At 40.5% G+C, this 16,788-nt stretch overlaps 2 protein-coding genes across 4 annotated transcripts in view; both read left to right on the top strand.

Annotated features, from left to right (window-relative positions):
- Positions 1–4,245, top strand: part of plch2a (phospholipase C, eta 2a) — a 167,426-nt gene extending 163,181 nt beyond the window's left edge. Inside the window, exon 22 of one of the 3 annotated variants that reach the window (XM_072366619.1) lies at positions 1,104–4,245. In XM_072366619.1, the coding sequence (XP_072222720.1) occupies positions 1,104–2,767 (1,664 nt within the window). In that variant the 3' untranslated portion in view covers positions 2,768–4,245. The remainder of the gene's footprint in view (positions 1–1,103) is intronic. The other 2 variants (XM_072366620.1, XM_072366621.1) reach the window with 2 other exon arrangements.
- Positions 4,246–6,668: 2,423 nt separating this feature from the next.
- Positions 6,669–15,967, top strand: LOC140271825 (glutamate receptor U1). Its single transcript, XM_072367130.1, has 10 exons — positions 6,669–6,797; positions 6,987–7,062; positions 8,956–8,987; positions 10,928–11,107; positions 11,712–11,935; positions 13,400–13,497; positions 13,794–14,011; positions 14,111–14,330; positions 15,246–15,496; positions 15,572–15,967. Exons 2-10 carry the CDS (start codon positions 6,999–7,001, stop codon positions 15,668–15,670), a joined length of 1,386 nt encoding a protein of 461 aa, XP_072223231.1. The 5' UTR covers positions 6,669–6,797; positions 6,987–6,998; the 3' UTR covers positions 15,671–15,967.
- The last annotated feature ends 821 nt before the right edge of the window (positions 15,968–16,788 follow it).

Below are 16,788 nucleotides of genomic sequence, written 5' to 3'. Positions count from 1 at the left end.
ATGCAAGGGCCTATTTGCAAAAAAATCTAGATTTTAACCTTTATTTATTTATTTTTTAAATCAACATTCAAGGCTACGGCTGGAGATTTCTACTGTGAATCTGCATAGTAACAACAGAACAGAGGTCAAATGCAAGCTGACATACAAAAATGTTAATTAATCACTTTGTGTCACTTTCAACAAATAGCACACCCGACTGAACAAGCAGCTGTTGGCAGCTGCATCTCTGGCCACATTTCTAAAACTGGTGAAAAGGATAGAAATGACTATATTTCCATTCTGCTATTGGCATGTGACATAGTAATAGTTTCCTTCTCTTTATAACCATTTTGTTGTTCAAAGAGATGCTCATAACAGAGCATCAGAGTAAACAGAGAAAGCTGGTGTCTGCTGGCAGGCAGACATGTGGGCCAGATCAGCATATTCATAGATCCTCATTCAATGAATTAAAAAAAAAAAAGGTTCTCATACTCCAAGCTGTTTAAGGCCCTAAAATGTATTTTCATGTTAAACTTTTAAAAAATATACAATTAATTAATTAAAGGGAATTAATAACTGCTTGAGTGAGACTTTCAGACTGTTTTCAAATGAGTTACATGAAAGCATTTGAAATATAGTATATTGTAAATTCTGTTAGCCATTCTGTTTATTAAAACATTTATTCTCAACCTTTCATGTATATGCTCATAATAAAACACCAGCCATTCAAATCTGCTTGTTAATAAACAATTAAAATGCAGCAATCACAAGTGTTTTCAATCTTCCGACTAGACTAACTTTTTTTTGCTTACTGCCCCTTTACTTTTGCTTTTTTGCTTACTGTAAGGAAATGTTGCTGGTATTTGGCCTAATGGGAACTAGTCACAACAAGCAAATACTTAGTTGTCCCAATAAGACCCTGAAGTGCCCTCTAAACTGGGAACTGTGGATGCATATGTTGCAACAGGTTTTAATGGGCTAATAAGGTTTTATCGAACCATTGCCATGCCAATAAACTAGATCAGACCATCTCTAATTGTGGGAAAGATTGTTACCAGGAGACTTTGAGGGACCACAAACTGCTTCTTTGACAGTGATGCATTTCCTTTTGATGTTTTCCACAGACTGCTCCACTGTGCAGAAGCCAGCTGCCCCTCACTTTCCTGCACTAAATGCAGAAGACACCACTAGCAGCTGTTTTACCCACTCTTCCTCCACTCCAGAAGAGAGGCTGTCTTCACATCATTTCACGTCTACACCACTGCATTCACCATCTACCGCAATAAATGCAGTTTCCCCACCAACATTTCCCTCAAATGGGCTGGTGCACACACTGAGCAAGGTGAGCAGCGAGCCAAGGAAACCCTCTACCTTCTCAAGAACCACATCTCTCCCACTGAAAAGTCCTGCTGAGAAAATTGCTCCAACACAGTGCCCTCAAGATAACCAGATCAGCAGAAGCGCAAATTCCTCAACGGGAGACAAAACAGACCGGAAGGAAAGCCAAGAAATGATGACGGAAAAGAAGAGTGATGGTGCCGATCTGAGGTCACAGCACAACACAGAGCCCCCTGCTGCAACAGTGTCCACCCAAAATCCTGCAGTCCCAGGAGCTCAGCCACCCCAAACCAGGAGAGCTCTTTGTAGCCCTCTGTCCTCACACATTCCAGTAAGACGAGCAAAAAGTGAGGGGCATCGAATGGATAGAGCCTTAACCAGGCAGGCCCAGTCAGCAATACCAGAGGTTTGTACAGATGCTACCATAAATGACCGCCTCTGGAGCAAACTGGAACCTGGCAATCACCGAGACAGCATGTCGTCTTCTTCCAGCATCTCCTCAAGCGACACAGTCATTGACCTCTCCCTGCCTAACTTGGCTAGAAAGAGCCTCACCATTCTGCCCAGTGCCAGCAACAGTTGTGAGCCTCCATGGGTCAGCTGCCGTCACTCAGCAGTGGTCTCCTTTGATGCCTTGCGTTTCAGCAAAAGCAAGTCAAACCCCAATCTTCAGCAAAGTGATTGTCCCAAAGATGAGCTTAAGCCCCGTGCTCTTCAGCCAGCCCAAGACGCTTCAGAGGATTCACCTGGTAGGCTGACTCAAAGGAGGCACACCTGGAGCAGGCTTTACATGGAGGGACTCAAGCAGTCATCAACCAAAAGACCACCTCCTGCAGCTATAACCTCAGCAGCTACATCTTCTATGTCCAAAAGCCTTGGAGATCTGACCTCTGATGATATTTCCTGCAACTTTGACAGCAAATACCGCAGCATCAGCCGCAGCTTCATTGTTCGGTCAACCAGAGACCAGCTCTGCAAGGGCAGCCTGCAGAAGTCCCGGCCAAAAAGTGACCTGACAGAGCAGCTACGTAAGTTGACAGATGTGGAACCCCTGACTCCTAGTGACTTTGCCCCACAAAACAGGCCGAAAGATACTCAGGAGGAATTTGTGGATGAGACCCTGGTGCGAAGAACCTCATCAAGGAGCCAAAGCAGGGTGCGGTACATTGCAAACAGGGCCAAAAAAGCCCAGGAAAGGCAGAGACTCCAGGGTCTGATCCAGGGCAGAAGTGCAAGCTTTAGCCTTACTGGTAGCATTGGCAGCAGAAGTAGTGCTAGCCCCATTGAGGAGAGGGGGAACCCAGAGGGAGCGTGTTGCGTGGCCCGTAGTCCGTGCAGCAGCCTGGACCTACTGAGTCAGTTAACCCCCATAGAATCCCCCTCCCCTACACAGTCCCAGTCCTCCTCAGACCCTGAAAACAGTGAGGTCTTTTTCATGCTCAAACTCTGAGAACTGGCTGTCTTGGAAGTGAGCGTGAGAGACACAGCTAGAAACTCCTTTGGAATACATTTCAGTTTCCTCATGTTGAAATCTATTTTTCAGAAGTTGCTACATATCTGACAAAATATCTCATAGCAAACTGTTTCGCTCTATTAGTAAAACATGAACAACATCGCCTTTCCACTGCACTAACCAGAGGCAGACAGGACGTGCCAGGAACATTTCTGCGAACAACCACACGTCTCCCCCTCAGCCTCTCTATTTTTTTCAAGTATCTCTGTTTTCTGACCATGACAGTAACATCAAGACATGAATGTAACTATGAATCTGAACAAAAAAAAGACAACAGGATGGAGGTCATTAAAATTGTTGTGGCTTGTTCCAAGTTCCAAGAGAAGTGTCGAGCCCATCCTTCAGACATGCCTTCCCAGGTGTAGGTACTGTTGCGTCTCCTGAAAACAACCCTGAAAGACGTCCTACAATAGCAATCCCAGCTGTTAAAACGCATACAAAGTTGTAGGCTGCACTAAAACCACCTGCTGGTTCCTGCTGTGGAAAACCTGAACTGAATCGATGTGGTTCTAATAAAGGATTGAGAACTGCTCTGTCACCTATTTGCACCAAGTTAGGTAAATGCCAGATTGTATTTAGTTATAAATAACGGGAACTTTTATATACCATTTATGTTACCAGTCAGCTTTTTTGGGTTTCAATACATTAGCATACCGTAGCAATAGGTGACAATTACTGAACACAATTTTAAATCACTTTTTTTTTTTTTTTTTTTTAATTCTGATATACTTTAACTGTGCTATAAATTAGATATTTTATTTACAGGCATTATCATTGGTCCATCCATCAACAAGCAATATTTTTTTAAATGATGGCATGATATCATATTGAAGATAACGTACAGTTTGATGCTAGAAGTTGAAGCTTGTCTTATGTCTTTGCTGAAAAAATGGTAATAATTCCTACAATGCAGGATTGAAGGTCTTGATTTTATGTATAATTTGTGTAGTGGATGCATTGTAATTTGACCGAGCTGCCATTATTTTCTTCAACTTCCTAATCTTTGGCATGTCACAACACTGAGATCCTGTAGTTTAAAGCAATGGTTTAAACTAGTGGGCTGCTTTATACTAAGTTTAACCCTTTCATGTTGACTGCATGCCTTTTATGCACTGTAATGATTTTCCTAAGGCTGTCCTTTATTTTACAAAGACTTTTATATTAAGATTTATTAATATTCCAAGCTTGTTTTTTGGATTGTGTCATTGTGGTCAGCAGGGCGTCATGTCTGAAACCCTGTTATTAAATAATCTGTGGTACTATAAACAAGATGGGAATGATCTGTGTTGAAGCACGCTTGTCGACCAGCTGTACTGTTTGCCCTGCCGTCCAAGTTCTTTGTGCAAAATTTTAAGGACAATATCGAGTTCAAACAATGTGTAATTATGACTTGAATAAATCTTAAATCGATATTACTCCATGTTTCATCGCTCAGTTATTTAGTTTGCACTCAATCTGCTGACTGTTGTTTTAGTTCGAAAAGCCAATTCATTAACAAACAGTTAAAGAGAGCTTTATACAAGCTGACACATGAAAGCCTTTGCCCTTGGTTTTGGCTGGGTCTGCTTGCTGCTCCAATTATGGACTCTGCTTGGGTCTGTGTTTACCAGCCATCACCTCTCTCAACCTCTCTGGCAGGGGGAAAAATACCATAGACCCCCTGCAGAAAGGGAGAATGTTCCAGAACAAAGAGTTGAAGAGAAGACATGCTCAGCAACTCATTAAAGAAAAGGAAAAACATGTTTTCAGTCATCACTTGCCACCCAGATATTTTAGGCTATAATACTCTTTACAAAGACTGTAAGTCTGTAAAATGTTACACTGGATACAGTCTGGTCGTCTTCGTCTGTTTTTCCTGACTGAACATATGCTAAAGTATTCACAGTCTTTGTGAAATTCAAAGCTTAAATGGTGTGGGACTTTCAGTGAAACTTGAGATAATGACAGCGGTTATGAATTCATGAAAAACACTTGAGTGAACTTAAAAGTACATGTTACTGTAAGATTCCTCAGGATTCAGACTCTCACTCTACAATCTTTAAAACTTTTGATATTCCATCCCTGAATCTCGCGTCCTGGCGGCCCCCTCAGTACTTTCTCAGGACACTGGTTTGTCACTCAGAGGTTTATCCATTGTCAAGTCTGTGGTTTCCAAAGCTGACGGCCACCTCTGGCGCACTGTCAGACACTGCCAGCCCTTCTTCAGCTCTCTAAGACTTTGTGAAGCGTGACATGCTCATTTTAGTGCCACAGACTCTGCTCAAGCCAGCACACAAACACAAAAGACAGCTTCATTAGGATTCCAGGAAAACCACTGAGTCCCTCTTAAAGCCGTATTTAACTAGACAATTTGGCACGTCTTGGCCTCTCAACTGAAACCTCAGGGCCCTGTCTAGCACTTTAGCCCCGAGTGAATGTTTTTGTCTCGAAGAATGAATGCAGTCCCTCCTTTCAAGATGGAATCGCTGCCTGTTTTCTCAGGTTTTGTGCAAATAAATCGGCTTGATTTGTAGGCGTATGCTGTAGAAATTTTACTATGACAAAGAAATGGGACAGATTTTGTGGATTCTATTCCAAAAATAGAATTAACCATAGATTATAGAAGGCTAGCAATTAGTCAACTGGGTTCAATATTGGGGGATGAGTGAGTCTTGACAAATGCCAAACTGAACACTAATTCTTATTTAGCACCCTGAACTCACACTACAAGGTAGCTACAACAAGCTTCTGTTTTTTTCAGTGACTTTCATTAAATAACAGATGTTCTCTGTTGAGAGTTTAATATTACTGTTTACTATACATATTTATGCATTGTGCAGAGTTTATACATTAATTTTTTAAGGGAACAAGCGTTGACACCACAGTGTGAAGTGTTAAAACAAGAAAGAGACTTGAGTGTTGAGTGACTTGAGAAAGAGAGTTGAGAGAAACTGCTACATGTTTACAGGGGGGGGTCAAAACGGGTGGGGTGAAGCCTATAGTGGATAATTACTGGGCCCAAGGAGATAGGAATTGTTTTCACATAGGGAGAAGACATGGGGTACGAGGCTGATATTCAACCAAGGACCAAACAGGAAAAGCCATGTCTAAACCACAGCTTCTCCCCAATATCTGGACCAATAATATTTACATCCTAATTGTATGGCAGTATGAAAGTTTATTTTGCAAGAGTGGTACTCTTTTTCTGATCAGACTGCCTGGCAGAGAGAGGTCCACAGCGCTGTGTAACTTGAACCTTGAACCATTTAATAAATTCTGAGCTTGACTTGGAGTTTGTATATCTTCTCTCAGACAAACGAAAACAACATCTCCCAGTTGCTGTATTACAGTGAAGGCCTCCGGGGTTAGTCAGGAGGAAAGTGGAAGCGTGTTCCAAAATCTCTTTCACTGGGACATAATCCATCCATCTGTAAGCTTATTATACCACCACCCCAACCATTTACACCCCACCCCAATATACCAAACTCCAGTCTCTTGACCCTCTATAACTCCTCCCTAAAATATCCTTTTATGTAACTTTGCAAACACACACGGAGTAACAGTTTGGCAGTTATATCAAAGTCTAGAATTACATCAAACCTATTGATCTCCAATATGTCTCCAATGTGTACAAAGGTACACAGTACAGGCAGTTTGGTTTATTTGTTGGAGTGGTTCGAAAAATGTGCTTTTCCTTCAAATCCTACATGTGTGAACACTGGAGCTGAAAATGTTTTACACTGGAGAAATCCATCTGACTCCGTGAAATGGATATCAACTCTCTCCAGACTTAATCTGGCCAACAATCAAGGGTGTTATCTCCTCCCTCTCCGTGCTCCCCATATAAACCCCCAACTTCTTTCTGCTGCACACATTCTACCAACCACCCTCCTACAAGACCGGTTGAGAAAATCTTACACATTTTCTTGGACTCGTTCCTCATACATAAATCAAAGGTTTAATCCACACAGAGCCCATCGAAACCAAGGTAAGTGAACTCTAATTGTGTTACTTTATGTGACAGTTTTTAGCCACTAAAGCATTTTCGATGATCTGCAGTGTATTTCTCACATGGAGCAAAAGAAATAACGTAATCAAACATTTTCTGCCAGTCTGTATAAAGCAAGTCTGAGGTTGTCTTGTTCAGGCACTCCTAAATTCATTTGTCTCATTTCAGGGTTGTGACAGCATGAAGGTCTGTGTGGCTTTGGTGTTATGTGTGACAGCCTTGACTGCATGGGTGGCTGCTGCAGGTAAGAAAATGTCAAACTGTCAATTCTTTGTTGGGGCTCAGAACCACACCTTTTACCTCAGCATTCAGTGTTAACTAAAGTAAGATAAGAAATAACTTTATGTTCAGGTAATTGTGCAAACATTAAATAAGTCACTCTGAATAAAGTGATCATATTTTTCTTTTAATTCTAAAAGTCCTGCAAACTTTGAGTAGAGCTCTTGGTAGAACAAAAGGACCACATTCCACAACTGCCCTGTCAAACGTAGCTGTGTTTGCAAGCTGTGTGACTGGTAAATGGTACACAGCATTTTGTTTTTTCATCCAGAAGGCACAGTTCAACTTATTTCAACATGTTGAGTAAATAGTGAGCGCCAGCATAGGTCACTAAAGAGGTTAAGCTGATCGACTGTGTTAGCCTGAAGCCTGCATTTTTGCCATGTTGAGTCTGCAATTATTTATACTTATAATGACGCTCTATTTTGCTATGACCTTAAGTATTTCTGTAACATAACCCTAAGTTTCCCATCAACATTCACAATTTTACTAATTTCCTCACTCAACCTACAGCAAATTGGAGGTTAGAATGTCAGAAACCTGAAAGATTTGGTATCATGAGGTCTTGGTTTTACTGAAATTAGAAAAATGTTTTCAAGAGGAATGCAGCCCTGTAACCCCAACCAAGATCCAAAAGATGCTTTGTTTGCCTATAAGCCACAGCTAAGGACCATTTAAAATACATATATATATATATTTACAATCGCTTCACTTCAACCAACGCTTTGACCAAATTCTGCTTGTGACAAAGATTTAAGCGATAACTAGTTTACATTTGGGCTGTATTCCTCTGCCCATTAAGTTTTTACAAAGTCAGTGAGGTGACTTCTTCCTGCAGCCCTACCTCTGCAGACTGTCTGCACAGCCCTGTGCCAGTGGGCTCTGGCAGAACTATGAGACAGGGTCACGCTCCCAAATCATCCCTCACATTTGACTGTCTCCCCACTGGCTCTGCTGGAATTCTATCAAAGCACAGAGGGAGTAGCATCCACTGTTGCAGAATCCCATTTCTCACCAGTGGAGGGGCTATCGCCTTGCTGTGATCCAGAAAGCACTGTGATAAATCAATTAACTGTGAGGGGGGAGGACGCTGCAGGCAGGCAGGGAAGTGACAGGCATCTCCGCAGATTTTAGATTCTGCCATCTTCTTTAGAGGAGGTTGACAGGGTGTCATGGGCTTTGTATGATCCAACCGGGCCTGCTTTTGTTATTGTATGCAATTATGAAGAACTTGCCCCCCTGGCACCTCCGCTTGTCCCCTCTCCTTCCCCTACCGACCCTGGCAGCACATGTTAGGTCCTGCTGGACATGCTGGGAACGTCAGTGGTTAGCTATGGCAGAAAGAAAACAACTGTGAGTGTCATGAGTAATGAAAGAGAACGGCTGGGGGGGAGTGGGGTGGGGTGTGGCGGGGCTTCCTCTGCTGCTCTGATTACATGGTGGACGGTGGGAGTTGAAGGAGAATGAGCCCCCACTTTGATCATTTCACAGGGGCCCAGTTACCCCCACTGTTGTTCCTCGCAACCTCCCCTCAATATGGAGCCACTTTCTCAAGTCTCCCGAAAAACAACCTACAACAAAACTGTCACTGTTCTTCAGGGGCTGTTTGGCTAATTTACTGCTGCGACTTAGAAAAAGAAAAAAAAACACATGAAAGCGACTCAAAGCAACAATATACTTCATTAGCTTTTAGAAGTTGCATGTCTATACATGAAACCAAACCATTAGTCAGCCAAAGAACTGCCATGGACTAAATCTCCTCATTTTGTGCTGATGCTCATGCTTAATTAAGTTGACATGCTTCATTATAGGAATCAAAAATGCATTGTTTTATTTTTCTTTTCCTTTTCCAATCTAGATGCCAAGGAGTTATCCATCACCACTATAAAGGTATTCTGTTTTTGTACTTCTCTCCTAGTTAGAATGCCAGCTGAGAAGCTGAGTTAAGAAAACAAGAGGGTCTTTCTTCTAAAGTTACAACAAAATAAATTAAAAACAACTGGGTTGAAAAAGGAGTCAATGTTGAACTGAACTGGAACAAACCAGCAGAAGGAAATGGAATTTTCATCCAGAAAAGACAAACGTAAGTCATCATTAACACCTAAACAGAAGAAAACAAGGTTACAGTGCACTAAAGAGAAGCAGTCATGGACTGTGGATGATTGGATGAAAGTGATACTCAGTGATGAATCACCAATCTGCATCTTGGACAAGGAGATGATGGTGGAACTTTAGTCTGGTACAGGTCCAAATGAAACAGCACGATGACTTCCTGATGACTGCCTCGAGAAAACAAACCAAACAAACCCCTCTTATTCTAACAATCAAAGGCAGGTTTGGTGATGCTGAGCAAATTTTTTTCAGGATTATAATGCATCTTCCCATAAAGCAAAAATCATTCAAACTTTTCTTCTGGAAACACATATCAGCACAATAAAGTGACAAGCAAACTGTTTGATCTCAATCTGATGAAACAATTTAAGGTAGAAAGTGGACTCCATCCTGCAAAGCTGATCTGTCAACTGCTGTACAAGAAAGCTGGGAACGAATTGATTGCATTGGTGAAATCTCAGTTTTAAAATAACAATTTTATTACATTTTGAGGGATATTTTACAATACCAGAATTTTCAGCTGCTAAGACAGTTGTGTGTCATATCAATTTTGCCAGAATTTTGTAACCCTAAAATTGAATTAATTTCATATGCTTTTGAGTTCATGCAAATATGTTGGACATTCTCAAATATCGCTCATTCTTTTTTAGCATTAATAAATAGGATGTTTGCAAGGGATTTTGGATGCAGCCGCAGTTGGTGTTATTGTAAGATTTATCTTGACCTGCCAACTGCTTTATTGAATTCTCTTTTAAAACATTGTTGGGAAAATATCTAACTGTGAGGTATTTAAGATATGATGGAGCTTCATATGTGAGGAGAAGAATGTTAAATTATTTTCTCAATTCAACAAGGAGCCAATGAATAGAAGCTAAAACTGGAGAAATATGATGTCTCCTGTTAGTTCTCATTTTGGATCAGCTAGAGGCTTTTCAGAGAATTTGTGTGACAGCCCAATAATGAAGAATTACAGTAGTCCAATCCTGAAGTGACTTCATCACTCTGGGACAGGATGTTCATAATTTCAACAATATTACGAAGGTGAAAGAAGGCATTCCTACTCACCTGTCAAACGACAAATTCTGGTTAAAAATAACTCAAAGGTTTCTAACTGTAGTACTAGAAGACAACTTCAGTTTTATCTGACTTGAGATGTAGAAAATTTAGTGTCATTCAGGTCTTTATGTCTTTGAGACATGCTTGTAGTCTAACCAACTGATTAGTTTCATCTGGTTTCATAGGTAAGTACAGCTGAGTATCATCAGCATAGCAATGGAAATTTGTAGAAATACACACCATGTTGTATAAAAATTTTACTCCTAGCAAAACAGCCTTAGAGGTGTTATACATGGCACATGCAGAAGTGTGGTGGGTTGCGCATTACAGAAATGTGACCATCCGATTGCAAGAGGCTCTGCTTAGCCAGTTCTTGCAAACTTAATTTGCCAATTTAAAGAAGCGCATTCCTTCAGGCAGACACAATAGCAACAACTTTTGATCTGTAATGTCAGTGTGAAAGGGATTTCAACATGTCTATAATCTAAAAATGACATAACTTAAAGCATTACCAACATTCTAATATTCAAATCCCAAAGAAGCCCTTGGTTTTAGTACTAATTCAATTTATTTCTCTCTCTTTTTAATCATGTTTTACTTCTTCATCAAAGCGTTAAATCACCTACATGAGCCATCACTGATGACTTATTCCTTTCTCTCAGGATGAACCATATACCATGAGTAGGGGCTCGCAGCTGGAGGGCTACTGCATTGACCTGATGTCAGAGCTGTCCAAGAAGCTGGGCTTCAAGTACAAGGTACACCTGGTGAAGGACAACCGATACGGAGCCATGGACTCCAGCGGAAACTGGAATGGTATGATCGGTGAGATTATCAGAGGGGTAAGTCATAGACCATAAACTGTCTCTCTGGCCCTACATTAGTCTGATACAATTTATAAGGGAGTATGTAAACTTTGTCCAAAGAAATATATTTTATTTGACTAAGTTTACAAGTCTTCACTTTTCAGTAGAATTACATCAGTTAATGACTTATAAATTTGATTAATTTTCTCTTTGTTTGATGAGAAATGTCTGTGCTTTAGGCTCGTTGGAGCCGGTCTGTCATTGCATCAGCGGCATTGCTGTATAAAGGAATGCAAAATTGGCTTAATTAAGCTTTTTGGGTTGTATTAATTCAGTTACAACTGTAGTCTTTACCTGTGTTAATGGATATAGGATGGAAATGGGTTCACACAGAATTTTTGCCACTAATGTGGGGAGAGATGTTCAGTTTTTCTCAGCTAAAAACAACAATCTTGTGCCTGTTCATCACCTCAGATTCATCATTTTTGCTTTATATGTTTTTTTTTTACATCATTTGACTGTCTTTAAACGTATTTTATCTTATAAGAATTATTTAATGAAATATATGGCAGATCAGTGTTGAATTTATTGGCCGTGCACCAACTTCCATCTTCCTCCATGTTTCTCTGCCCTCCACCAGGAAGCTGACCTGTCTGTGGCCCCGCTGACGGTCACTGCGGTCAGAGAGCAGTATGTGGACATGACCACCCCCTTCATCCAAACAGGCCTCAGCTTCATTATGCGCAAAGACTCTGACTCAGAGGAGAGCACCTTCAGCCTTCTGTCACCCTTCTCTACCGACATGTGGGTTGGCGTTCTCATCGCTTTCCTCCTAACAGGTCTCTGTATGTTCCTGGTGAGCAGGTAAATCCAACTTTTAGATTTTAGCTGCAAAAATGTGATTCCCACACTGTATTTGTGTCTGCATTTGAAGAGATTTGAAAAAACACTTGCCGAAAGACTGAGGTGGTGCTGTATTGATCAAATGTTTTTGTGTGAGTCTAATTTGTCTTTAAATGCTTTTAGGAAAAACAAAGAAAAAGTTAAACTAAGTTAAAATGTATTTTTCAATCTTATCTAAAGAGTGTTCTAATACCTTTAAAGCTGACATTCTTAAGCTGTCTACATTAATGAATGTACCCACATGCCTCAGTTTTTTTCACTGCAGCAAACTAAATTGTCTCAATCTAAGTTTTTCCTGTCTTTAAATCAGGAGCAGCCGATAAGGCTTACAAATATATATCTATAAGTATTTTAACCATGTTCTCTAAAGTTTTGGAAAGGATGGTGCCTCACCTCACCTCACCAATTAATGAAACTGCTAAAATGTAATGATTATTTAAAATCCATCACATTTTGGTTTCTCTCCCTGTTGTCCCACAGAAGCCACTGATTGTCTTCAACGAACAGTTTGAATAATTTCTTGATCAGGATAAAGTAGCTGGGGCAAATTTTCTTGATTTTATAAAGGCATTCGCGCCAACTTGGATAATTCATGAATTATCTTGAATGAATCAACTTGGATAATTCATGAATTATTCAAATATTCATAATTATTTATTCTAATTATTCATAATTATTCAAATTGGATCATTCATGAAGTTGGATAATTCATGAATTAACCAAGTTGTTTTTTTCTGAGACAAATTCACATTTATTTAAATCATATATTTCTAATTGTGACCAATGTGTAATCATTAATATTGAGAAATCATCTTTTTAAAGAATTAATACAGGTGTGCCACAAGATTCAGGTCTAGGTCCACGTCTTTTCAGTTCTATCATGCGCTGTGCAGATTAAACAGTTTTATGTGTAGCCTATAATGACATTATGTCAGTCTGTACACAGCCCTCATATTATTTACAGTCCATTGCAGCAGGACTTGGAACCTCATCTTCAGTTTCACTTTGTTTTGCTTGTACTGCCCGATCTTTTGTTTAAGGTCACTGAGCAACACACTGAACCGGTCAAAGGAGAACACAATGTTGTTCTCATGTTTGAGTCTCACTTAGAGAAACAAACATCTATTCAGACCCATTAGAGACTGTTTACCATTTCATGCTGCAAATAGTTTAATGTGGTCTGTGATTTTTTTTTCTCATTTAAGTTATTGTGTAACCTGTTGGTCACAAGCAGCACCTTCTACAATCAAACCATTTCGGATCATATGTAATAAGACAGAAAGTCCCTTAAATCACATCAGTGCCATGTTCTGTAGAAATACAACATGAGGAGTTTTTAAAATTTCTAATGTGTGCTGTACTTGTGAGAGCTTAACGTTTGTCCTTCTACAAATAAGAAATAAACAAGCCTGTTTTGTTTTTTAGGATCAGTCCGGCTGAATGGGCTGAGCCTGATACAGACGAGCAGAGCTTCACTTTGCTGCACAGTTTCTGGTACATCACAGGAGCTCTCACCCTGCAAGGTAACGCGGCAATATCTGCTGCTAGCTCGCACTTTACACTTTAATGCTCAGAAATGTGTTGTTTTTAAGTATTTTCTCAACTGATCTGATGGATTCTGTGTTGTTTTTAAGTATTTTCTCAACTGAAGCTGATGGATGCATTACTCTGTCATTGGATTTGAGTTCAGTCCTGACTTGTTTTTATACTGATACTTGATACCTCTTATGTCTTTCTGTCTTACATTTGCATTTTGTGTTTTTATTGGCTGGAGGAGTTTCTGAATTGTGAGAACTGAGCTGTCTTTTTGTCCTTTTAGGCGCTGGTCCGCACCCGAAAGCTTTCTCTGGACGTGTAGTCAGCGCCATCTGGTGGATATTTGCGGTGCTGCTGCTCGCCTGCTACTTTGCCAACTTCAACTCCATGCTGCACTCAAAGAGCAAACACATTTCCATAACCAGCTTTGAAGACTTGGCCAACCAGGATGTGATTGATTACGGCACAGTTGAATCTGGATCCACCATGTTCTTCTTCAAGGCACAACCAGCTGCGTCGAGCCTGAATTCATTGCAGTTTTACTGAACTGAATCAGGGATATGTTGATCTTAGTTATTTTTTCTTTGTTTTCTTTCCCAGAATTCCAACAACCCTGTCTATCGTAGGATCTATCAGCACATGGAGCGTAAGAAGAGCTACGTTTCCAGCATGGAGGAGGGTGTTCGTCGCACCCAGGAGGGGAACTTTGCTTTCATCGGTGAAGCAGTGTCTTTAGACTTGGCAGTCGCTCGCTACTGTAAACTGACTCGTGCACCTGAAATCATCTCCATGAGAGCCTACAGCATTGCAGCACCTCTGGGTGAGTCACGAGGATCAGTCAGGATCTCGTCTGATGCCAGGGAAATGTTTTTTTTGAGCCACACTCACATGAAACTAAAAAAATTCTGATATGTCATCTTGCGCTGGGCAGCATTTAAGTCATTTTGATGATGTATTCCTAGTTTTCTTTCAGTTGTCTTTCACTATATTATATCTCAGCAAATTGTCCATCCCAGTCACATCCACAAAAAAGGCAAGTTAATGAAACTAGGTAGCCATCCCCTTCCTACCAACCTCACCCCAAATGGGGAAAAGAAAAAATTTACATTAGGTCATCACAATAAACAAAGATCAGCCTTTGAGTTTTACAGTCAGATATCAGTTATCAACATAAGAGAGGAACAGCTTCCACCACTAATAGAATTTGACAGCAGATTCTTTTCTAGTAGATCAAAATTTTATGACTCAAGAACCTATATTAGATCTCTAAGCCAGTGAGTGTGAGTGGATGGTGATATAACCCCCCATTTTAGAGAAATAAGTCATCAGTTTATGCTTTTTGAGGTTAGGTTGTTCAGCAACTACATCAAATATTATATATTATAATATTATAGACATAATATGTTTAGACTGAATCGGGGTTGGAGAAGGTTTTGCACCAAGCACACACACAGGGTTCATATTAGCTTTTTGCTAGTTTTTCTTGAGTAAAATGGAGACGATGGAGCACTTTAAACTGTAGGAGAACACGACATGCACACAAAGATGAAGAATGGATCCTCAGCATTGAATCCCTTAAATTCTCATTCGCTTGTATTTCAAGCTTCTATTCCCATAGTTCTTTAATCATGGATAAGGAGGGACAATTTAATGGTCATCTTAATGTTTGTGGCTTTACAGTGAGACATTCAAAAGTCTCTTTTCTCTATCACAACACATCTTTCAACCACACCAGGTTCTCCATTGATCAAAAACCTCACCATAGCCATCCTCCAGCTCAGTGAGTCTGGTGAGCTAACATATCTCAGGGAGAAGTGGTGGGCCAGCAGCTGCATTGGTACAGACAGGGTCCACAGGTCTGAGGCCCTGCAGCCCCACGACCTGCGGAGCCTCTTCTTCCTTCTGGGCCTGGGCGTAGGCATCGGGCTCCTGCTGGCGCTGCTGGAGCTTTTATCCAGGGCCCGTAACCAAGCTAAGGATGGCAAGGTAAAGGAGGAGTTTCACGTCGTGTGACCGTGTTATGTCTGGTTTCTATTTACTTTTTACTCTCTTCTTTCACAGAAATCCTACTGCTCAGTGTTGACGTCAGAACTGAACCGGAGGTTCGGCAGCGGAGGAGAGGATGCAGAACAAGAGAGCTCAGACAAAAACAAAGCATGAAAGAAAGGTTCACATGCTTGCATGACATGAGTTTCAGTTTCTTGCTCACCAAACACACTAGTTTCCTGCTATTTTGAATTAACAACTCTATACTGTGTTTTTCGCTGTGTGTTTTGTACTCTTGTAGAAAAGCTTGTGGGAGCAACTAGTAGCAACAGAATGAAGAGCAATAAACTCTTATAAAAAGGGACTCACTCTCGACTAACAAATATACATTTCTTTTTGAGCTGTAATAGTTTCAGAGCATTCTGTTTCTATTTGTGTACACATTCACAAATAAATCCTCCAGAATTCTAACCGCTGTCATTTTTCAAAGTAGACAACTTTATCGCTTCATGTGGAAATTAGTTTCTGACTCCATCTGGCAGAGCAAAATGTAAAAAAAACATGTCAGTTGAGAATACAGATGCAAACTGTGGGCGGTTTCCAGAAGCTTAGTTATGAATAACTTATTCATAGTATAAAACCTGCACTTATTATGTGGGATATTTACATAACAAGTGGATAAAAAAGCAGTGTAATGTGAATTGTGATGTTTGTAGTAACAAATCCAGAGAGAGGTGTCACCAGCTCTGCAGAGCTTTCTGGCATCTTCATGACTGTTTTGCTTTTTGGGGTCCACAATCTCTTATTAATGAGAAAAATTGTATAAACCCACGTACCTACTCAGCAGCAAATAGCCCTCAGAGGTACAAAGTATTTAGCAGCTTATATCCAATATCAGGAGTTGGCGCTGACTTGTGATTCATTACGTCGACTCAAAGTATCAACTTTGTGCTAAAATGTTAATGATATAGCCACATTTTCAGCATCTCGCAGTGGCAATAAATGAGGTTTTTTTTCATCGAGTGATGGCTTTAAATTGAGTCTTACACGTAAAACTTTCTTTTTGAGCAAGCAGACACAGTGTTACAATTAAATGGAAGACAGCTCATGATCCAGGTTGTTTACAGTATGTGCCACCTCAGGGTCAGGAGCTCTGGATGTCTCATGTCTCATAAGGTACATCATCAAAAGCTCCGAGGATTTCTCAAGCCTAATGCACGGGAGCTTATTCAGACGTAAACATTTCTCCTGTAGAGATGGGCTTACTGGTGGTTTGATATGTGGTTGCATGC

The sequence above is a fragment of the Leuresthes tenuis genome, unplaced genomic scaffold (assembly GCF_036924035.1).
Source record: "Leuresthes tenuis unplaced genomic scaffold, fLeuTen1.0.hap1 SCAF_16, whole genome shotgun sequence".
Lineage (NCBI taxonomy): Eukaryota > Metazoa > Chordata > Actinopteri > Atheriniformes > Atherinopsidae > Leuresthes > Leuresthes tenuis.
Note: the sequence above shows the minus strand (reverse complement) of the source record. Positions and strands in the feature narration are given on the sequence as shown.

Coding starts and splice junctions, on each gene's coding strand:
- LOC140271825 (XM_072367130.1), top strand. CDS start 6,999: ATGAAGGTCTGTGTGGCTTTGGTGTTATGTGTGACAGCCTTGACTGCA. Junction 8,988..10,927: donor TATCCATCACCACTATAAAG/GTATTCTGTTTT, acceptor CCTTTCTCTCAG/GATGAACCATATACCATGAG. Junction 11,936..13,399: donor TGTATGTTCCTGGTGAGCAG/GTAAATCCAACT, acceptor TTTGTTTTTTAG/GATCAGTCCGGCTGAATGGG.